The following is a 17,583-nucleotide window of genomic DNA, read 5'->3' as shown; positions in this document are numbered from 1 at the left end:
GGGGAGAAAACAAAATCAAAGAAACAAACAAATACTATGAAGGAAAGATCCCATATTCACAAAACACTGACGGGGGGGAGGGAGCCCGGAGACACCAGGCCGCGCACGAGGCACGAACAAAAAAATGACTAATTACACACAAATTTGCAACAACTACAAAACCAAAACCAAATAGAAACACACAATAACACAAACACAACAAAATACCCAGCGGAAATTTGACAAAGACACGAACGGGAAAACACTCAAACTTTGATGCCGTGGAGAGATCGAAGCAAGCCCCGTCGCTCGAGGGACCGGAAGGTATACCGGACCGGAAGACATATAGGTAGACCTTAGTTGGGTAGATTTTTTTATAGATGGCACACTGGGACCACAGAAGTAAAAGGCACAACAAAACCACACCAATTATACATCCAATCAATGGGCATGATACATCCAATCACATAATCACCTGCATTCCTCCAACAACCAAACGACTTATGTTTAAAACAGAATAAGAAACTGAAGGGATGAATGGACATCAGATCACAATACACTTCCAGAATACAAAAGTAATGTCTTTACTATGACTATAATATCCCTGAGCTAAAGTCAAAAATTATGTAATGATGGACCCAAGCAAACTATTCTTTAACTTCAGCCTCCGTCATCTTAACCTTATTTAAGCACAGCACCTAACTCTAAAAGTCTGGTGACAGCTGACAAATGAAACAGGTTTTAATTGTTCTTCCCGGTCGTGTTTGTCATGTACTGTGTGGTCCTTGTCTCTGGTAAATGACAATGACATTTTGGGGAAAAAGGAGAAGAAAATTCAAACTAAGTGTCGGTAGTCAAGGCGATGTAATTACTTGATATATGTGATGCTTCGGCTGCATTATGCAGAATGAAAACAGTGCACACATTGAATGATGAGAGACATATCACAGCGCTGTTGCTCCACAGACTACCAAGGCTCAGGAGTCTTTTTCTACTTACTTATATTAAAAACACTCTTTATCCTAAAAGCAATGCTTATCCTAAAATACTCTTTTTATACAAAATCACAAGCTGGTCAAACACAATTGAAACATGTATCCCAATCCTGGCAAATCGCACCCTTTCTCTCCAAAAGAAGCGCATGGCAAATCCTCCCATCTTCTTTCTTAACAATCCTCTTGAGGAATTTCAGTCACTCAAACTCCTGAGTCTCACTGTCAGCCATGATATCTTTTTTTTTTTTCTTTTTTTTTTGGATACTGAATCGAGGCTCGTGAAAGAGCTAACATTTACTTCACAAACAAATCAACCAGACAAACAAAATATATAAAAAGAGGGAGCGGAAGACAAGATGGGGAGAGAAGGGGAAGCACACAAACACAACATTTGAGAGCAGGGAGATGTGTGGAAGGGAGAGGGCTTGGGGGGAGGAGGCGTGGGAAGGGGGGGGGGGGGGGGGGGAGAAGTACAAAACACAAGGACACCAAGGACTTCCAGGACAGAAGTTGGTATTTCAAAAAAGTGGAATTGGGGTGAAATTAGCGGGGGTAGAAAAGATCAAGGTTTTGGATGGGGGAAGATAAGAAATGGTGGTGAACAGCTGTTTTAAAGACCTGGAGGGTGGAGTGGGATTGAAGAGAGTGAGGGAGTTTGTTCCAGAGGCGGAAGAAAAGAGGAATGGAGTGAAGGTGAGCAGAGAGTCTTGATTTTGGCAGTTTAACCATAAGAGGGTTGCAGGCAGATCTTGTGCGACCTGTAGGAATATTTGCGGGACAGAGCCCAGAGAGAGCTGGGGAGGCAAGGCCAGAGAGGAGTCGGTAGAAGACGGAAAGACCACCAACCTGCCTGCGGTGAGTGAGTGAGAGGCCCTTGGAGTTAGCTTCATCGCGGGAGATTCCAATGATTCTGAATGCTTTGGTTTCAACAGCGTGAAGACGAGCTCGGTGTGAGGCAGGAGCACCAGCCCAGAGGGGAGAGCAGTATTCCATTGAGCTGCGGATGAAAGCATTGTATGTGGTGAGGAGATCAGGTGTGCCAAGGAAGGACTTCGCACGACGGAGGATGCCCAGTCGGCGAGTGGCTTTGGAGGCCAGATTTGAAATGTGGTTTTCCCAGGAAAGATCATGGCAGATAGTGAGACCCAAAAGCTTGAGTGACAGAACTTCTTGGAGAGGATTATTCAGAAAGTGGATGGGAGGGTTGTCCAGTCGGTCTTTTCGGAGAGACATCGTAACAGTGTGAGATTTGTCAGGATTGAAAGACATGTTCCACTTGTTTGCCCAGTCTGTGATTTTGTCCAGGTCTGAGGAGGCTGCGGACTGCCGATCTGAGGGATGAGGAATGGAGCGACAGAGAGTAGAGTCATCAGCAAAGAGATAGAGAGGATTTTCAAGAGAGTCAGAGAGATTATTGATGAAGACCAGAAAAAGCACAGGGCCCAGAACACTGCCTTGGGGGACTCCAGCCTGAATAGGAAGAGGAGATGAGAGAAACTCATTCAGGGCAACACGTTGACTACGACTAGAGAGGAAGTCCACCAGCCATGCGTGGAGATTTCCATGGATTCCAAAAGAGGAGAGTTTGGTGAGCAGAGCGGGGTGCCAGACCGTATCGAAGGCACGTGATATGTCAAGGGAGACAGCTCTAATTTCCTGTTTGGCATTGAGGACCTCCATCCATTGTTGAGAAAGCAGAAGCAGCATGTCCAGAGTAGAGTGTCCAGGTCTGAAACCAAATTGATGATCAGAGATCAAGCCATTGGAGAAGAGGAAAGATTTCATATCTGAAGCAATGATGGATTCCATGACTTTGCTGATAATTGGGAGAAGGCTGATTGGTCTGTAGTTGCTGGGATCTGTTTTTGCACCTTTTTTGTGCAAAGCGGTGATGTTGGCAGATTTCCAAGCAGATGGAAGATGACCTTGAGCAAAAGAGAGGGTGAAGAGAACAGAAAGAGGGAGTGAAAGAGCGGAAGAACAGGATTTTAGGACCCGTGGGCTGATGCCGTCAGGTCCAGTTGCAGAATCAGAGTCGAGGGTTGACAGAAACTTTTCCACCTTGCCAGGAGCAGCTGGGTACGACTGGGTGCGGTGGGTACAGAGAGGAATGGGTTTGGGACACAAGATTTAGAGGCAAACACAGAGTTGAGGCATTCAGCTTTTTCACGTGCGGAGTCAGCCGTGTGGCCATTTGAGGTGAGGGAGGGGATGGAGAGGAAACAAACACCAGAAACAGATTTGACCAGACGCCACCAGGATTTGGAAGAGGGAGACAGATAAGCGTGTTCGGTCCTGAGAACGGAGAGATATTGTTTCCTGGCTCTCCTGAGGGTGGACACACACTTGTTTCCGGCTTTGTGAAAGGAAATGAGCTTTCCTTCCGTTGGATTTGCTTTCCAGGAGACGAAAGCAAGTTGTTTCTGGGCAATAGCCTCACCACAAGATTCCGTGTACCATGGATGGGAGGAAGGGTATGACAACTGAAGACGAGATGGGATAAATCTGTGCATGAGAGAGAGCAATTTACTTTGGAAGAATTCCCAGGATGAGTTGATGTCAGAGGTGGTAGAGATGGGAGACCAGTCCAGATGATTGATGGCTGCTTGAAGACCGTGCCAGTTGGCCTGAGTGAAATGCCAGACTCATCGACGCTGAGGAGGCTCCCTGAGAATGGTCAGAGAGATGTCCACTTTAACAAGCAATCTTGTTACAATCTTTCTTGTTGGCCTCCAAAGTTGGCCACATTTCAAAGTTGGCCTCCAAAGCCTGATGCAAACTGGACATGCTCAGTTGTGCAAAGTCCTTCCTTGGCATACCTGAGCTCTATCCACCGACAAGGCTTTCATCCGCAGCTTGATGGAGTACTGCTCTCCTCTCTGGTATTACTCCCCTAGCTCACGCCTTGCTCAGCTTGACGCCATAGAAACCAAGGCTTTCAAGATCATTGGATCTCTCGCGATGAAGATGAGTCTCTGGGCCTATCACTTCGCCATCGCCAACAGGTCGCTGGACTCTCTGTCTTCTTCTTCCTCCTCATTCCTGGTCTTGCATCCTCTGCCCTCTCCGTGCTTTGCCACCAGCCCCCAGGTATCTGCAGGATGCATGAGATCCTCAATAACCTCTCCTAGTGAAACTGCCAAAATACAAAACAACTGCTCATCTCCTCTCATTTGTTCTTCTTTTAACCCACCTGTGGACCCAACTTCGAGACTCTCTTCAAACTCATTCTTCCCTCCAGGTTTTCAACATAACTGTTCACCACCATCATTCCCCATCCAGAACCATGATATTTTCTACACACATTAAACCATCCCCCAGCCCTCCCAAAATTTTGCCTCTGTATCCATCTTGTCCACCCCTTGCGTTTTCCCCTTCCCCTCATCGTTACCTGCATCCTTTGTTTTTTTTTCATCTCTGTCTATTTTCTCCCTCCGCCCTGCTTTTGGTGTTACCCCCTTCTCCTGTTGATCCTTTTGTTATGTTGTGTCCTGATATGTTCTGTGCTCTAGCTCTTCCACGAGCCTTGAATATGTATTTTTTTTTTCAACAATAAAAAAACACCGACTCAAGGTAAGCGCTTTGCCATTTCAAACTCTACCCGAGTTCCTCTACAGCTGTAGACATCCACAAGTCGTACAAACATGAGAATCCCAACACTACATGTCTCCCTCAGTTGCCGGACTGGTTTCATCACTTATTGGCAAGTCATCAGCAACAGCGTCGAGGGAAACTTTTATGGTTAATATTATTCCAAAAAGGTTTTTAAAAATCAAGATGAAGAAATGAGTCATGAAACCAGAAATCAAAATAATAATTAAATCAAAACAAGAAAGAGCAATCAGAGTTTGCAGACCCTCACCAGTACTTGTTTGTGTGGTGTATTTTGTGTGATGTTTCTTTCGTTTTTGTTTTGGATGAGGTTTGTTTTTCTATCCAAGATGGCTGCCACATCACGTGACCTACGATGTCAGCATTTTCACATTATATGCAGCAATCTTGTGAAATTATATTTGTAAAATTTCACATCGATAGGTTAAGTGCTTTCAGAGAAAAAAATTTCAGAGAAAACAAAGTGCTCAGAATGGCTTCCGGTTGGTTTTTATTGTTATTAGTGAAATTTAATGGGCACTTCCTGCGCTAGTGTCTATGGTGCGGTGCCAAAAGAGATAAAGGATAAATCACACAGAGAACGACGAACAGGGAATTACTTAACCTAATCCCTGAGCTAAATAACATGCCCCGTCCCCTCATGACAAGGACAAATACACAACTCATCAGACATCCGGGCTAAAAAGATACTCTACTTATTACCTGGTGGTGGTTCTTCTTGTTCACAATAGGCAGAGCATGCTACCGCCACAAATCTACCTGGTCTAAAGTTATCTCTACCCCACCGACATAACAATATACATACATACATACATACATACAGTTGTGACCAAAAATGTTGGGACCCTTGTGCTTTTTTCAAATAACTCACAATTTTCTTTGAAAATAAGTTGAAATTGACAAAGTATTGTGTCTCCACAATTCTTTATTTCACTGTTAATATTGCAAAACCTTTGTTTTTGTTTCAGAACTTCATATATCCTTTTATATCAGAAAATAAAAAGAAATGCCATTAACAAAATTATTGACACCCTCAACTTAATATTTGGTAGCTCAGCCTTTGGACAAAATAACTGCAGTCAAGCGCTTCCTATAGCCATGATTGAGCTTCCTACACCTCTCTACTGGCAGTTTGTCCCACTCTTCTTGTGCAAACTGCCCCAGTTCTCCCAGATTTTAAGGGTGCCTCCTCCCAACTGCTGTTTTCAGATCTCCCCACAGGTGTTCAATGGGATTTAGATCTGGACTCATTGCTGGCCACTTCAGACCAGTCCAGCGTTTTGTCTTGAACCATTCCTGGGTGCTTTTTGAAGTGTGTTTGGGGTCAATGTCCTGCTGCAAGACCCATGACCTTCAACGGAGACCCAGCTTTCTGACACTGGGTTGAACATTGTGCTATAAATGCCTTGGTAATCTCCTGATTTCATGATACCATGCACACATTCAAGGTACCCAGTAACAGAGGCAGCACAGCAACCCCAAAACATCACTGAACCTCCTCCATGTTTGACTGTAGGGAAGGTGTTCTTTTCTTTGAAGGCTTCATTTTGTTTTCTGTAAACATAGAGATGATGTGCTTTACCAAAAGGCTATAATTTGGCCTCATCTGTGCACAGGACATTCTCCTCGAAGGATTTTGGCTTGTTCATGAGTGTTTTGGGAAATTCCAGTCGGACTTTCTCAGCAGTAGGGTCCTCCTGGGTCTCCTAGCATAGAACCCCCTTTCATTGAGTTGGTGACGGATAGTGTGATTTGAAACTGTTGTAACTTGTGTCTGAAGGTCAGCTTGAATCTGTTTGGCAGTTGATCGAGATGCTTTCCTCCACCATTCGAACAATCATTCGCTGCAATCTTCGATCAAGTTTTCTCTTGCGGTCATGTCCAGGGAGGTTGGCTACAGTGCCATGGGCCTTAAACTGATAACATTGCGTATGGTGGACACAGGAACATCAAGGTCTCTGGAGATGGACTTGTAGCCTTGAGATTGTCCATGCTCAGCTACAATCTTGCATCTGCCCTCCTCAGACAATTCTCTGGTTTTCTTTCTTTTCTCCATGCTCATTGTGGTACACACAGTGACACAAAACATCAGAATGACTCCGTTTCTCAATTCACCTGGGTGAATGAGTGATTTTTTATATTGCAGGCACCTGCAACTCACCATAGGTCACCTGCTTTGGTCACAAGGAAAGGAGAATCACCTGCTTGAAATCTAATTATTTCTAACAACATATAAAAGGTGCCAATAATATTGTCTGGGCCATTTTTTGATTTCTGTGTGGAATAAGCGAAGATTTAGTAATTTTTCACATTTTTTTGTTTTATTCCACTGCAAACCAAAGAAATGCAGATGTGGATAACAAAATATTTTTTAATTTCAACAATTTTCTGGAAGAAATGGTGAATTATTTGAAAAAGGTGCAAGGACGCCAATATTTTTGGCCACGACTGTATATTGTTGCGAATATGGAATTTGGCCTCCATATCCGCTTGTAAATATTCCCCTATTTCCCCAATACTCCCCAACTATCCCCAATCCCCCATTCCCTAGTCCCATTGTCTGTAAACAACAATCAGTAGAGCCGACCTTCCCCTTATTCCCCCATTAAATGTCGTGCCCAGGTCCACCGCACCACACGTAGACAACTTTCGGACATCTTGCTAGTTATTCTTAGTCTATGTCAGTTAAGGCCTCGTTTCCATTAATTTTATGACTCTTCGTTGCACCAGAATGGGATTATATGGCACCAGTAGTGAGTTTAGGACCTTTCCCATACCTCCTCCCATCTTCTTCCCCGTCTACAACAACAGAGGGGCACGGCGCTGCGCGGGGGGGGAGTGTGCGTCCTCCCACCGGCTCGGTTAGCCGCCATCGACAATGCGCTCCACGGGGTTACCACAAAGGGGCTCCTTGTCAGCTCCTCGTCAAGGGCGGAGCCGGTAACCCCCCCGCACGCACCCAATGAGAAGCAACGTGCCGATTCCACGAGGCGGAGCTAACGAGCCGAGGGCGTGTCACTCCCCGCCGGATATACGCGGCCCCGCGCCGGATGTGACGTGAGATGCGCCCCCAGCTTGAGACGAAAAGACGCCACCTCGAGCGCTGTGCAACCTTCCGCATCTCTGGACCGGACCGGGTCGATCCTGCCCTGAGCCCAGGTGCACCTGGAGCCATCGACAACCGCTTTCCTGCCATCAACCCCCGTGTGAGTCAGCCTTGTCCCGTTTACCTGTCGTCTGTTGGGGTTAATATAAGGTTGTGTCTAAGTGCCTATCTTCCTTTGCTGTCCCTCTCGTCCCTGTAATCTGACCTTCCGTAACGAATATAATCTCCTCCGGAGGTCTTGAGAACCGTATCCCTGGTGTCGTCATTTTAATCCCAGCCGTGTGTCTGTTCCTTCATTGACCTAGCATCGCGCGACTAGTCAACGTTCGGGTATAATATCGAGTATAATCTTGTGCAGACGTGGTCATCCCAAAACCGCTCGGTGAATAACATCCAAGCCACGTCTGTAACAATTGGTGTCGAGGAGTGGAATTCGAACCCGGGACTAAATTTATTAGGCCCAAATTTGTAACAAGTAGAATCGATTCGGAGCGCGTTTCCCGCGCGAAATTATAACGGCGAAATTTGAATTTGTTTTACGAAAATAAAATAAAAAACGAATTTTGAAAGTCGCGCTATGGCGGATCAAGACAGCTGGGGTCCGGTAAAGGAGAGTGAGGTAGGGTCGATCCAGGACCAAATTGAGGGACAAGAGGAGAGCGAAGCAGTGAGGGCGGCAGGTTCGCAAAATAGCGCCGTCACGCACGAAGTAGCGGGCGCGCAAAATGGCGCCTCGCAAGAGCGCGTGGTAGCCGAGGCCGCTGTATCAACGGGCTTTAACATGCAGCCGATTGACATGCAGGCCCTCATTGCGCAGTTACAGGCAGCTGTACAGATGAGTATGGAGAGCCAAATTGAGCGATTGGGTGAGCGGTTGGGGAACCGGATGGATGCTCAGGGTGAGCGATTGGGAAACCAAATTGAAGAAACAACGAACGGAATGAGGGCCGATAGAGAGGCAAGGGAGCAGAGGGACAGAGACCGGGGGTTGGGCGAAAGGGTCCCAGGAGTGCGCGAGGAGGTGAGGCACTGTAAGGAGCACATGGAGAAAGAGGTGAGAAAGGGGACTGTAAAGTTACAAGGGGGCATAGAGGACCTGACGCAGGAGGTGGAGCAGCTGACGGTGGGACAGACGGAGTTAGTGGAGCAGGTTCAAAGGAACACTGCGGTATTAGGAGGTTTAAAAGCGACACAAAACGACATAAAAAACGACTTAATAGCGACAAAGAGGGAATGTCAGATGGTACGTGAGGGACTGACAACGAGGTTGGACGAGGTGATAGAGGTAATGGAGACGAAGGACCGGCAGGTGAGGACGCACCTGGAAACGGTCAAGGTAGCCTTAGAGGATGAGCTTGAGGAGACGTACCGGGGAATAAAAGAGGTGAAGCACAAATTAGAAGAAGTGGAAGAAGGGATGAGTGAAATTAAGAAGCGACGGAGAGGGGATAAGAAAGAAATAAAAGATGAGATAAAAGAATTGGTCCAAAGTCTGTGTTTGGATCGTGATGATGTGCTCATTAACCGGATGAGGGATTCGCAGGTGATGGAGGAGAAGCGAAGAGGAAGAGGACCCGGTGTAAGTGGTGACCAATATGGTCGTGCGTATGATGCGCCAGGGGATTTAATAAGCTTGGGGGTCGAGATGGACCCGGGTGTTCGTGAGAGGCCATTGGTGAAGTGTGCGACAGGTCTGGTGTGCGAAAAAGGAGGTGTGCGAGAAAGTCCGACTCTGGGGTGTGTGAGGAAAAAGTGCGTGCCAAGGAGTGAGGGTGCTGGCGAGAGTGAGTCGGTCGTAGCGCGTGTGCGAGGGGGCACATGGAAGCGCGGTGTGGTAAGTGTTACAGAGGGTGTGACGGGAGAGTGTGCGCGAGAAGAGTGTGCGCGAAAAAGGTGTGTGATGGACAGGTGCATGAGGAAAGAGTGCGCTGTCAGAAGTAAGGAAGAGTGTCCACCTGTGGTGAGTGTTACAGAGGGTGTAACGGGAGAGTGTGCGCGAGAAAGGTGTGTGACGGACAGGTGCACGAGGAAAGAGTGCGCTGTCAAGAGTAAGGGTGAGTGCGCTGTCAAGAATGGAGGTGAGAGTATTGAGAGTGACAAGGAGAGTGAGTTGGTTATGACAGGTGAGCGAGTATGTACACCTGGGATGGAAGGATGCACACCTGGAATGGTAGAGCGTGAGTGGGAATGCACGCTGGAGTTGGTGGTGAGGCACGTGGTTGGGTGTGCGAATGAGGGCACACCTGTGATTGTCACAGAGGAGGTGACCGAGGAGGGGGCGCGAAGCGGTGTATTGGTGAGGTGTGCGAGCAACGAATGTGTGCCGAAGTGTTCGGTGGTCAGGTGTGTGACCAAGGCTGTGAGTGGAATGAGGGTACCTGGGTGCGTAAGGAAAGGTACGAGGCGCATGGGCACGGCTGGATGTGTGAGCAAGGAACGGGCTGCGGGGTGTAAGCGTCCAGGTGAAGCATCGACGTTACACGGGTTAGAGGTTAGAGCGACTTATAGCCGAATCGGGCCCTCGGTGCGTGCTGGGCTTCGCTTTGAACGGCCGCGTCCGTGCTCCACTAGGCGGAGCGGGCAGCCCGATAGGAAGGGTCGTTATGGCGACCACGTTTTGTTGAGACGTGCCGGCAGGTCGAGATCGGGACATTGGATGGCTCCACGCCGAGGTGATGTGTGGGATCTCGGCACGGGTAAACCCCCGTCCCTGCACCGAGTACCGGACGTGTCCAGCCGCTGGCACAAAACAACCAGCATCCATTGCTTGGCTTTACGAAGCCGGGCTTTGGACAGGGATTGGCGCACCGAGAGGTATTAGTGAGTCGACTGGGTGATGAGGTTAGTGTTTTGGACCCAAAATTAGAGAAAAACAAAATTTGATGATTGGCAAGGGATTGGCAGTAGTGATTGGCAGATGATGGGCAGTGATTGGCAAATTTTTGATTTATTGAAATTTGATGTGCAAAATTGGTAGTGAGAGACCCCCGATGTGGTGGGATGGCAAATCCACCATCCTTCCCATGTGGGGGCAAAGGAGCAATAGCTTATGGGGTGTATGACAGTGAAAACTAGCCCGGGTGGGTTAGGTTATATTGATAGGGATCTAGCGAAGATGACATTAGGTGACGATAAGGTTAGGTAGTGACTGATACCTGTAGTGGGGACGCAGGTAGATTAGTGTGGTTGATAATGACGAGGGAGCGCAATAGTTTAAAGGGACGACTGGGAAGCGCAAGTTTCAGAAGGGAGTAGTTAGCTGAGATGATGCCGTGTTTGTGAGAATTGAACAGGTGTGATTGCACAGGTGTGCAACTGGACAGGTGTGTGGAGCAGTGTATGAGTAGTGAGTGTGTGGATCAGCGCGAATGCGCTTGGGGAGAGAAGGGTGCAGGTGGCACCAGGTGTGAGAGCACAGGTGTGCAGGTACAGGTGTGTGGAGAGAGTTGGAGTGAGTGGTACGGAGTGGTGTGCATGGTGCGAAGGTGTGGATGGGGGAAGAGTGGACCCCTTTCACGAGTACCCGGGGCGGGTAGTGTAAGTGTTAGGTAGAGGGTGCAGGTAAATTGTGGTTGGATATTGGCATTTGTGGTGCGGTTGCAGAATGGTATTGTGGATGGGTGCATTAGTGTTGTGGAAATGGCTGGGCGTGTAGCCTGTTAGTGTGTGTAGTTGGTTGGGCACTCCACCACTGTGAGGATGTCGGCCAGGTGAGGCCGCAGGTGGGCTCTGGGAGCCGGTAGAGTTGTGGATGGGGCCCGAGGATCCGGAGGATGGACCCGGGTAGCCCAGTGCCAGAGAGGGCACCGAGTGGGGAGAGTGCCAGAGGGCCTTCCCCTGGTAGTTAGGTTAGGGTAAGGAGCAGGTAAGCTCGGAGGCAACTGCAGTGGTGGAGGTGTGCAGGTGGGTAGACCCACTGGGAGAGGTACACGTCGCAGCCCAGAAATTGTACGAGGGCACCGGGAGATGAATCGGGGGAGTGAGACCCCAAATTGAAGAGCACCACAGTTTGGCCAATGGGAATTGGTTTTTAGAACCCATAGTGTAAGAGGGCCAATGGTTTGGCCGGAGAAAGACCCCGGGTAGTGTAAAGTTGTTAAAGTCACTTAGGAAATAGTTAGGATTGATGAACCTGTCGCACCATACGCAGCCACTTACCTGTGGTGATGATGATGACTCCACACCTGTGTTTTCTTTGTTTTGTTGCAGGAAATGAGAATTGCTGTGTGGATTGGTGAGACGCATCACGACGTGGATGAGACATTGGGGTGATTCCATCTCTCCCTCCCTAGGAGGGACTGATGATGAATTGGTAATGGCAAATTTTGATGAGAGTTGAAAATGGCAAATTTGATTGGTTAGGAGGGAGAGAAGACGAATTTGGTTTATGGGAGGAACGGGGAAGACAGTAGGGATGTTTGTTGATTTGTAAAATAGATGTTTATGGGTAGTGTTGAGTTTTGTGGATACAGTAAGGGGTAAGGGAGGGGCCATGTAGGTTACCTGGTGGGGGGGGCGTACGATAGGAACGTACCTGTCTCACCTGGTTCCCATGTGCCCCCAGTGTGCATCATCTTATATTGCGTGCACTTTTGCGCCCTTACCACCTTACTCACTTGTCTTCTTCTTTTGTCTCCCACCTCCGAGGATCTGGCTTTGGGGTAGAGAGAGAGGAGAGAGCGGTGCTGGCTACGCAGTTGTGGGCCTGCACTTTCGCTGCTTGCTGCTTGGATCGATACACCATACGGACCGCAATGTTTGTGGCCACCCACAATGGACCGCAGTTCTTTTGCGGCCAAGCACCACCCGTGGAAGGACCTATGGGTCAACGTGGCACCTATGCCAAACAGGTGAACCACTTATAGTTGACACCACTGAAGGCCAAAATACAGAAATGGACGCGGTTGGCGCCTTTCTTTATTTTTGAAAAGAAGTAAGAAGGCCAAGTGCACCACACGAAGGCAAGACCAGCGGCAGAACATCGGCCGGCTGCGACACCACCGGTGATTTATAGACACTTTATTGGTGCACCGGATGGTGCTCACTGTGTGATGGGGGTGGTGCTTGATGCTTGGAAGGGGTGCTCTGCACGTTATTAAAGGCCGTCGGCCACAGAGCACTCGTGGGTTGGTGTATCGATGCTAGCATGCGTGCTCTCTCTATGCATAACATCTGCATGTGTTCCTCCAAAAACAGGTCCTGGATCGTAGTGTAAATATCAGCGTAGTCTTGTGTAAATAATGCTCCCTACCGGCTGTATGTTTAGTTTGAGGATTCTTTCCGGATTCGGTTATCCTGTGGGTGTGTTTCTGTGAGGAGAAGGGTGCAACGTCGCAGGGGGACATATTTACTCATTTGTGAATATCTGTAAAACTGTCGCACTCAGGGTAGAGTTAATAGTAGAGGGAACTACATTGCGTGCCACACTAAAGTAGGTAAAAATTTATCGGGTCGGGACGCCCCGAGGGTAGAGAAGGGTGCAATGTTGCGAATATGGAATTTGGCCTCCATATCCGCTTGTAAATATTCCCCTATTTCCCCAATACTCCCCAACTATCCCCAATCCCCCATTCCCTAGTCCCATTGTCTGTAAACAACAATCAGTAGAGCCGACCTTCCCCTTATTCCCCCATTAAATGTCGTGCCCAGGTCCACCGCACCACACGTAGACAACTTTCGGACATCTTGCTAGTTATTCTTAGTCTATGTCAGTTAAGGCCTCGTTTCCATTAATTATGACTCTTCGTTGCACCAGAATGTGATTATATGGCACCAGTAGTGAGTTTAGGACCTTTCCCATACCTCCTCCCATCTTCTTCCCCGTCTACAACAACAGAGGGGCACGGCACTGCGCGGGGGGGAGTGTGCGTCCTCCCACCGGCTCGGTTAGCCGCCATCGACAATGCGCTCCACGGGGTTACCACAAAGGGGCTCCTTGTCAGCTCCTCGTCAAGGGCGGAGCCGGTAACCCCCCCGCACGCACCCAATGAGAAGCAACGTGCCGATTCCACGAGGCGGAGCTAACGAGCCGAGGGCGTGTCACTCCCCGCCGGATATACGCGGCCCCGCGCCGGATGTGACGTGAGATGCGCCCCCAGCTTGAGACGAAAAGACGCCACCTCGAGCGCTGTGCAACCTTCCGCATCTCTGGACCGGACCGGGTCGATCCTGCCCTGAGCCCAGGTGCACCTGGAGCCATCGACAACCGCTTTCCTGCCATCAACCCCCGTGTGAGTCAGCCTTGTCCCGTTTACCTGTCGTCTGTTGGGGTTAATATAAGGTTGTGTCTAAGTGCCTATCTTCCTTTGCTGTCCCTCTCGTCCCTGTAATCTGACCTTCCGTAACGAATATAATCTCCTCCGGAGGTCTTGAGAACCGTATCCCTGGTGTCGTCATTTTAATCCCAGCCGTGTGTCTGTTCCTTCATTGACCTAGCATCGCGCGACTAGTCAACGTTCGGGTATAATATCGAGTATAATCTTGTGCAGACGTGGTCATCCCAAAACCGCTCGGTGAATAACATCCAAGCCACGTCTGTAACAATATACATACACGTGAATTCTAAACATAACTGTATCTTGATGTGTTTCTCGTTCGTGACGAATTATGTGTAACAGGAGGACAGAGCAAATCTGTAGTTCATTTGAACACGGAGAGGGTCGGTTGCTGCAGAATCAACTCTTGGCTTATAACAAGGAAAACCAACACACGAGCTACACCACTGGTAAGTTATTGGTGTTGTTTACCAATCTCAAATAACTTTTGAAGGCTCAGTTAGGAAATCACAGAGTTATTACGTGGTAAATGAGATTATTTAATTTGACAGAATAGCAGCAGAGAAAATGATAATTGTAAAAGTTAAAAAATAATTGTAATGTCTTTCATCGACCGATCCTGCTTTCTACATTCTTCCTCCTCCCTCCTCCCCCCACCGTCTCCCCTTACCCCCCAAAACCCCCACCTCAAAGCCCACTTGGAGGACTCGTTCTTGAATCGCAGAGAATCTCTCCTCACCACCAATTATAGTATCAACATGGAATTGACTCCTGCCTCACAGCTGGTGTGTGCCACAAACCTGGTTGTCTCGATCGCTCGATTTCATCGCACTCTCAAGGCTGATCTGCTTACCCCAGCAGATAGTGGTGGCCTGGCTCACAGAGATGGCACTGGTTTTGTGTGAGTGCCCTATGCTATTCCCGCTGCCTTGGATTTTTATATTTGTAAACTATGACATTGATTAAACTTTCACAAACTGTTTCTCATTAAAAGGATATGATACCACAAGTTTAGAATTGAGATAATTATAAAACACGAATACATTGTCCTTCAAACTTCTTCAGTTGCTCACTCCACAATTGTCTTGACAGGTCGGGTTCTCGTCCAAAATCATTCCTGATGTGCATGTCCCAACTGAATCATTTGTTCAGTACAAGCCGCATCCCTCAGGAGTCACGAGATGAGCTCCAGACCATACTTGGCACCCGCCATTTTGTTGTGCTTCATAAAGGATACATATACACCTGCAACCTGTTTGATGACATGGACTACATTTTGCCTGCAAGCACCATCATGGTAGGGGAAATGGCCTTCATTAATTTGCACACAACCTTGCACACTATACCTTTGCTAGTTCCAACTGATAATGTTCAAAGTGGGCCAGATGCCCACCAGTCAGGCATAGGTTTATAAGGAGGATTAAGCAGGGAAAGGACACAGGGTGCAAGACCATAAACGAGGTGGTTGAAGACAAAGAGATCAACAAACTGTCTGTGATGGCAACGGGATAGGCCTATAGAATCAGCTTCATAGCAGGAGATTCCAATAATCTTAAAGGTCTTGGTTTCCATGGCTTCCAGCTGAGCAAGACGTGAGGCAGGGGAGCCAGCCCAGAGGGGGGAGCAGTACTCCATCAAGCTGTGCATGAAAGCCTTGCAGTTGGATAGGACTTCAGGTGTGCCAAGGGAGGTCTTTGTATGACAGAGGATGCCCAGTCGGCGGCTGGCTTTGGTGTCCAACGTTCATATGTGTTTTGTCCAAGAACGATCATGGCTGATTGTGAGACTCAGGAGTTTGAATAACTGAACCTCCCAAAGAGGATTGTTAAGAAAGTAGATCGGAGGGTTTGCCAGATGGTCCTTTCCTGGTTAGTGAGAGTTTGGGAATTGTTAGGATTGAAAGACATTTCAAGGTCTGAAGAGAGGGAGGATGCTGCAGCCTGCCTGTATGAAGAATGAGGGATGTTATGGCAGAGGGTGGAGTAATCAGCAAATATATAGAGGATTTTTTTTAGAGAGATCATTGATTAAGATCAGGAATAGGACTGGGCCCAGAACACTGAATTGGAGCAGTCCAGCCTTAACAGGGTGTGGAGATAAAAGGATTCCGTTGAGAGCCACACATTGGCTACGAGACTAATGGAAGTCAGTAAGCCATGTGTGGAGTTTGCCTTGGATGCCGTAGGCAGACAGTTTGGAGAGCAAGGCAGGACCACATACTGGATCAAAAGCACGAGATATGTACAGAGAGACAGCCCTGATCTCATGTCTGACATTAAGGGCTTCCATCCATTGTTGGGAGAGTAGAAGCGGCATATCCAAGGTAGAGTGACCTGGTTTGAAACCAAATTGGTGATCTGTTACACACACATACAATATAACTTGTACACAAATCTGTTCTATTTAACACTTAAAAATATCCGAAACATCCAAAACATCCAGCTGGTGTGACTATTACCCAATGGGACCTCTCAACCCATAAAACCCATCCTCTATACCTCTGGGAATGCCATTCCCATGCAAAAGTATAGGCAGACGTCAACCTGTCTCTCTATGCCTTTGACGATTCTAACCTCATGCAAGGGCACAGCAGGACATTACACTGTGCGCACAGAGGGGACTTTTACCCCGTATCTCACTTTGGGGACTTTCACCTCCTGGATGCCTGCATCTTAACAACATTTGGATCACCAACACACGAGACCTCGAGCTGATGAGTTTCAACCCAGTGCAATCCAGCTGGCACTCTTAACATTCAAATGCATCAGCAATCTTAACCTGTCTGGGGACTCAAGGTTCCCTGCCTGAGGAGACTCCCTGTTTCCAAACCTTCACAAAGGCAACAGGATTCAAACCTGCTTCCTATGGCCTTATAAACGTTTAAACTCTGAACACGTTCGGATCATGTTACCTGGTAGGTCAGAGATGGGCATACAACCTGCAGTGAGAGCAGACACAGAAAAATTAGGGAATTTACCTTTATTCCAGCCGGCTGTCCATGTCTGCTGTCTCCCAGCCAGAGTCCTTCAGTCTCCTTTCTCTCCTCCAGGGTTTGTGATCCTGCCGACTACGCCAATAACTGTGGAAGAATTCAAAATACGGTTCGGATAGGAAATGTATTCCAACAGAGTTGATGCATTAATCATGCATGTATGGAGAAGTAGCTACACAACTGAACACAGCATGAGCAACTCTAGTATTGAACTCTAGTATTGTGGCTAGTATTGAACAATGGTGTACTTTTTGGGGCGAGATAAGGTTTAAACAAAATGAAATACGACTTGACAGTCAAGGCCAGAAACCCAGTCGGGCCTGTATGTGAACATCCCCGCCCAAGTGTTCCCAGGCAGATACAGTGGTCTTCAAAGTGATACTAACATTCCAGCAGTCTATCAAGCGCCACAATAGGAAAGGAGGTCTGCACTGCCATAATACTTATTTAATTTAAGTTGACAGTTAAATAAGAAAGTTTTGTGCAAACAAAGTTTGGAAAGCCAGGGAGATTTACTGCTTGTCCACTGTAGAAGAGGTGATGGGGAGAGATGGGTGAAACACTTGCTCAAGGTCAAAACACGATAACGCACAAGTGGAGAGTTAAAACGGATGTAGCAATTCA

At 47.8% G+C, this 17,583-nt stretch overlaps 1 protein-coding gene across 6 annotated transcripts in view; it reads left to right on the top strand.

The window, feature by feature from the left end:
* LOC137415187 (carnitine O-palmitoyltransferase 2, mitochondrial-like) overlaps positions 1–17,583 on the top strand; it is an 87,185-nt gene that overhangs the window by 37,290 nt on the left and 32,312 nt on the right. For all 6 annotated transcript variants that reach the window (XM_078767913.1, XM_078768063.1, XM_078768036.1 and 3 more), the window contains exons 5-7: positions 14,310–14,416; positions 14,661–14,868; positions 15,060–15,264. In XM_078767913.1, the coding sequence (XP_078624039.1) occupies positions 14,310–14,416; positions 14,661–14,868; positions 15,060–15,264 (520 nt within the window). The remainder of the gene's footprint in view (positions 1–14,309; positions 14,417–14,660; positions 14,869–15,059; positions 15,265–17,583) is intronic.

The sequence above is a fragment of the Myxine glutinosa genome, chromosome 1, assembly GCF_964187855.1.
Source record: "Myxine glutinosa chromosome 1, kmMyxGlut1.1, whole genome shotgun sequence".
Lineage (NCBI taxonomy): Eukaryota > Metazoa > Chordata > Myxini > Myxiniformes > Myxinidae > Myxine > Myxine glutinosa.
This window is presented reverse-complemented; position numbering and strand designations above follow the sequence as displayed.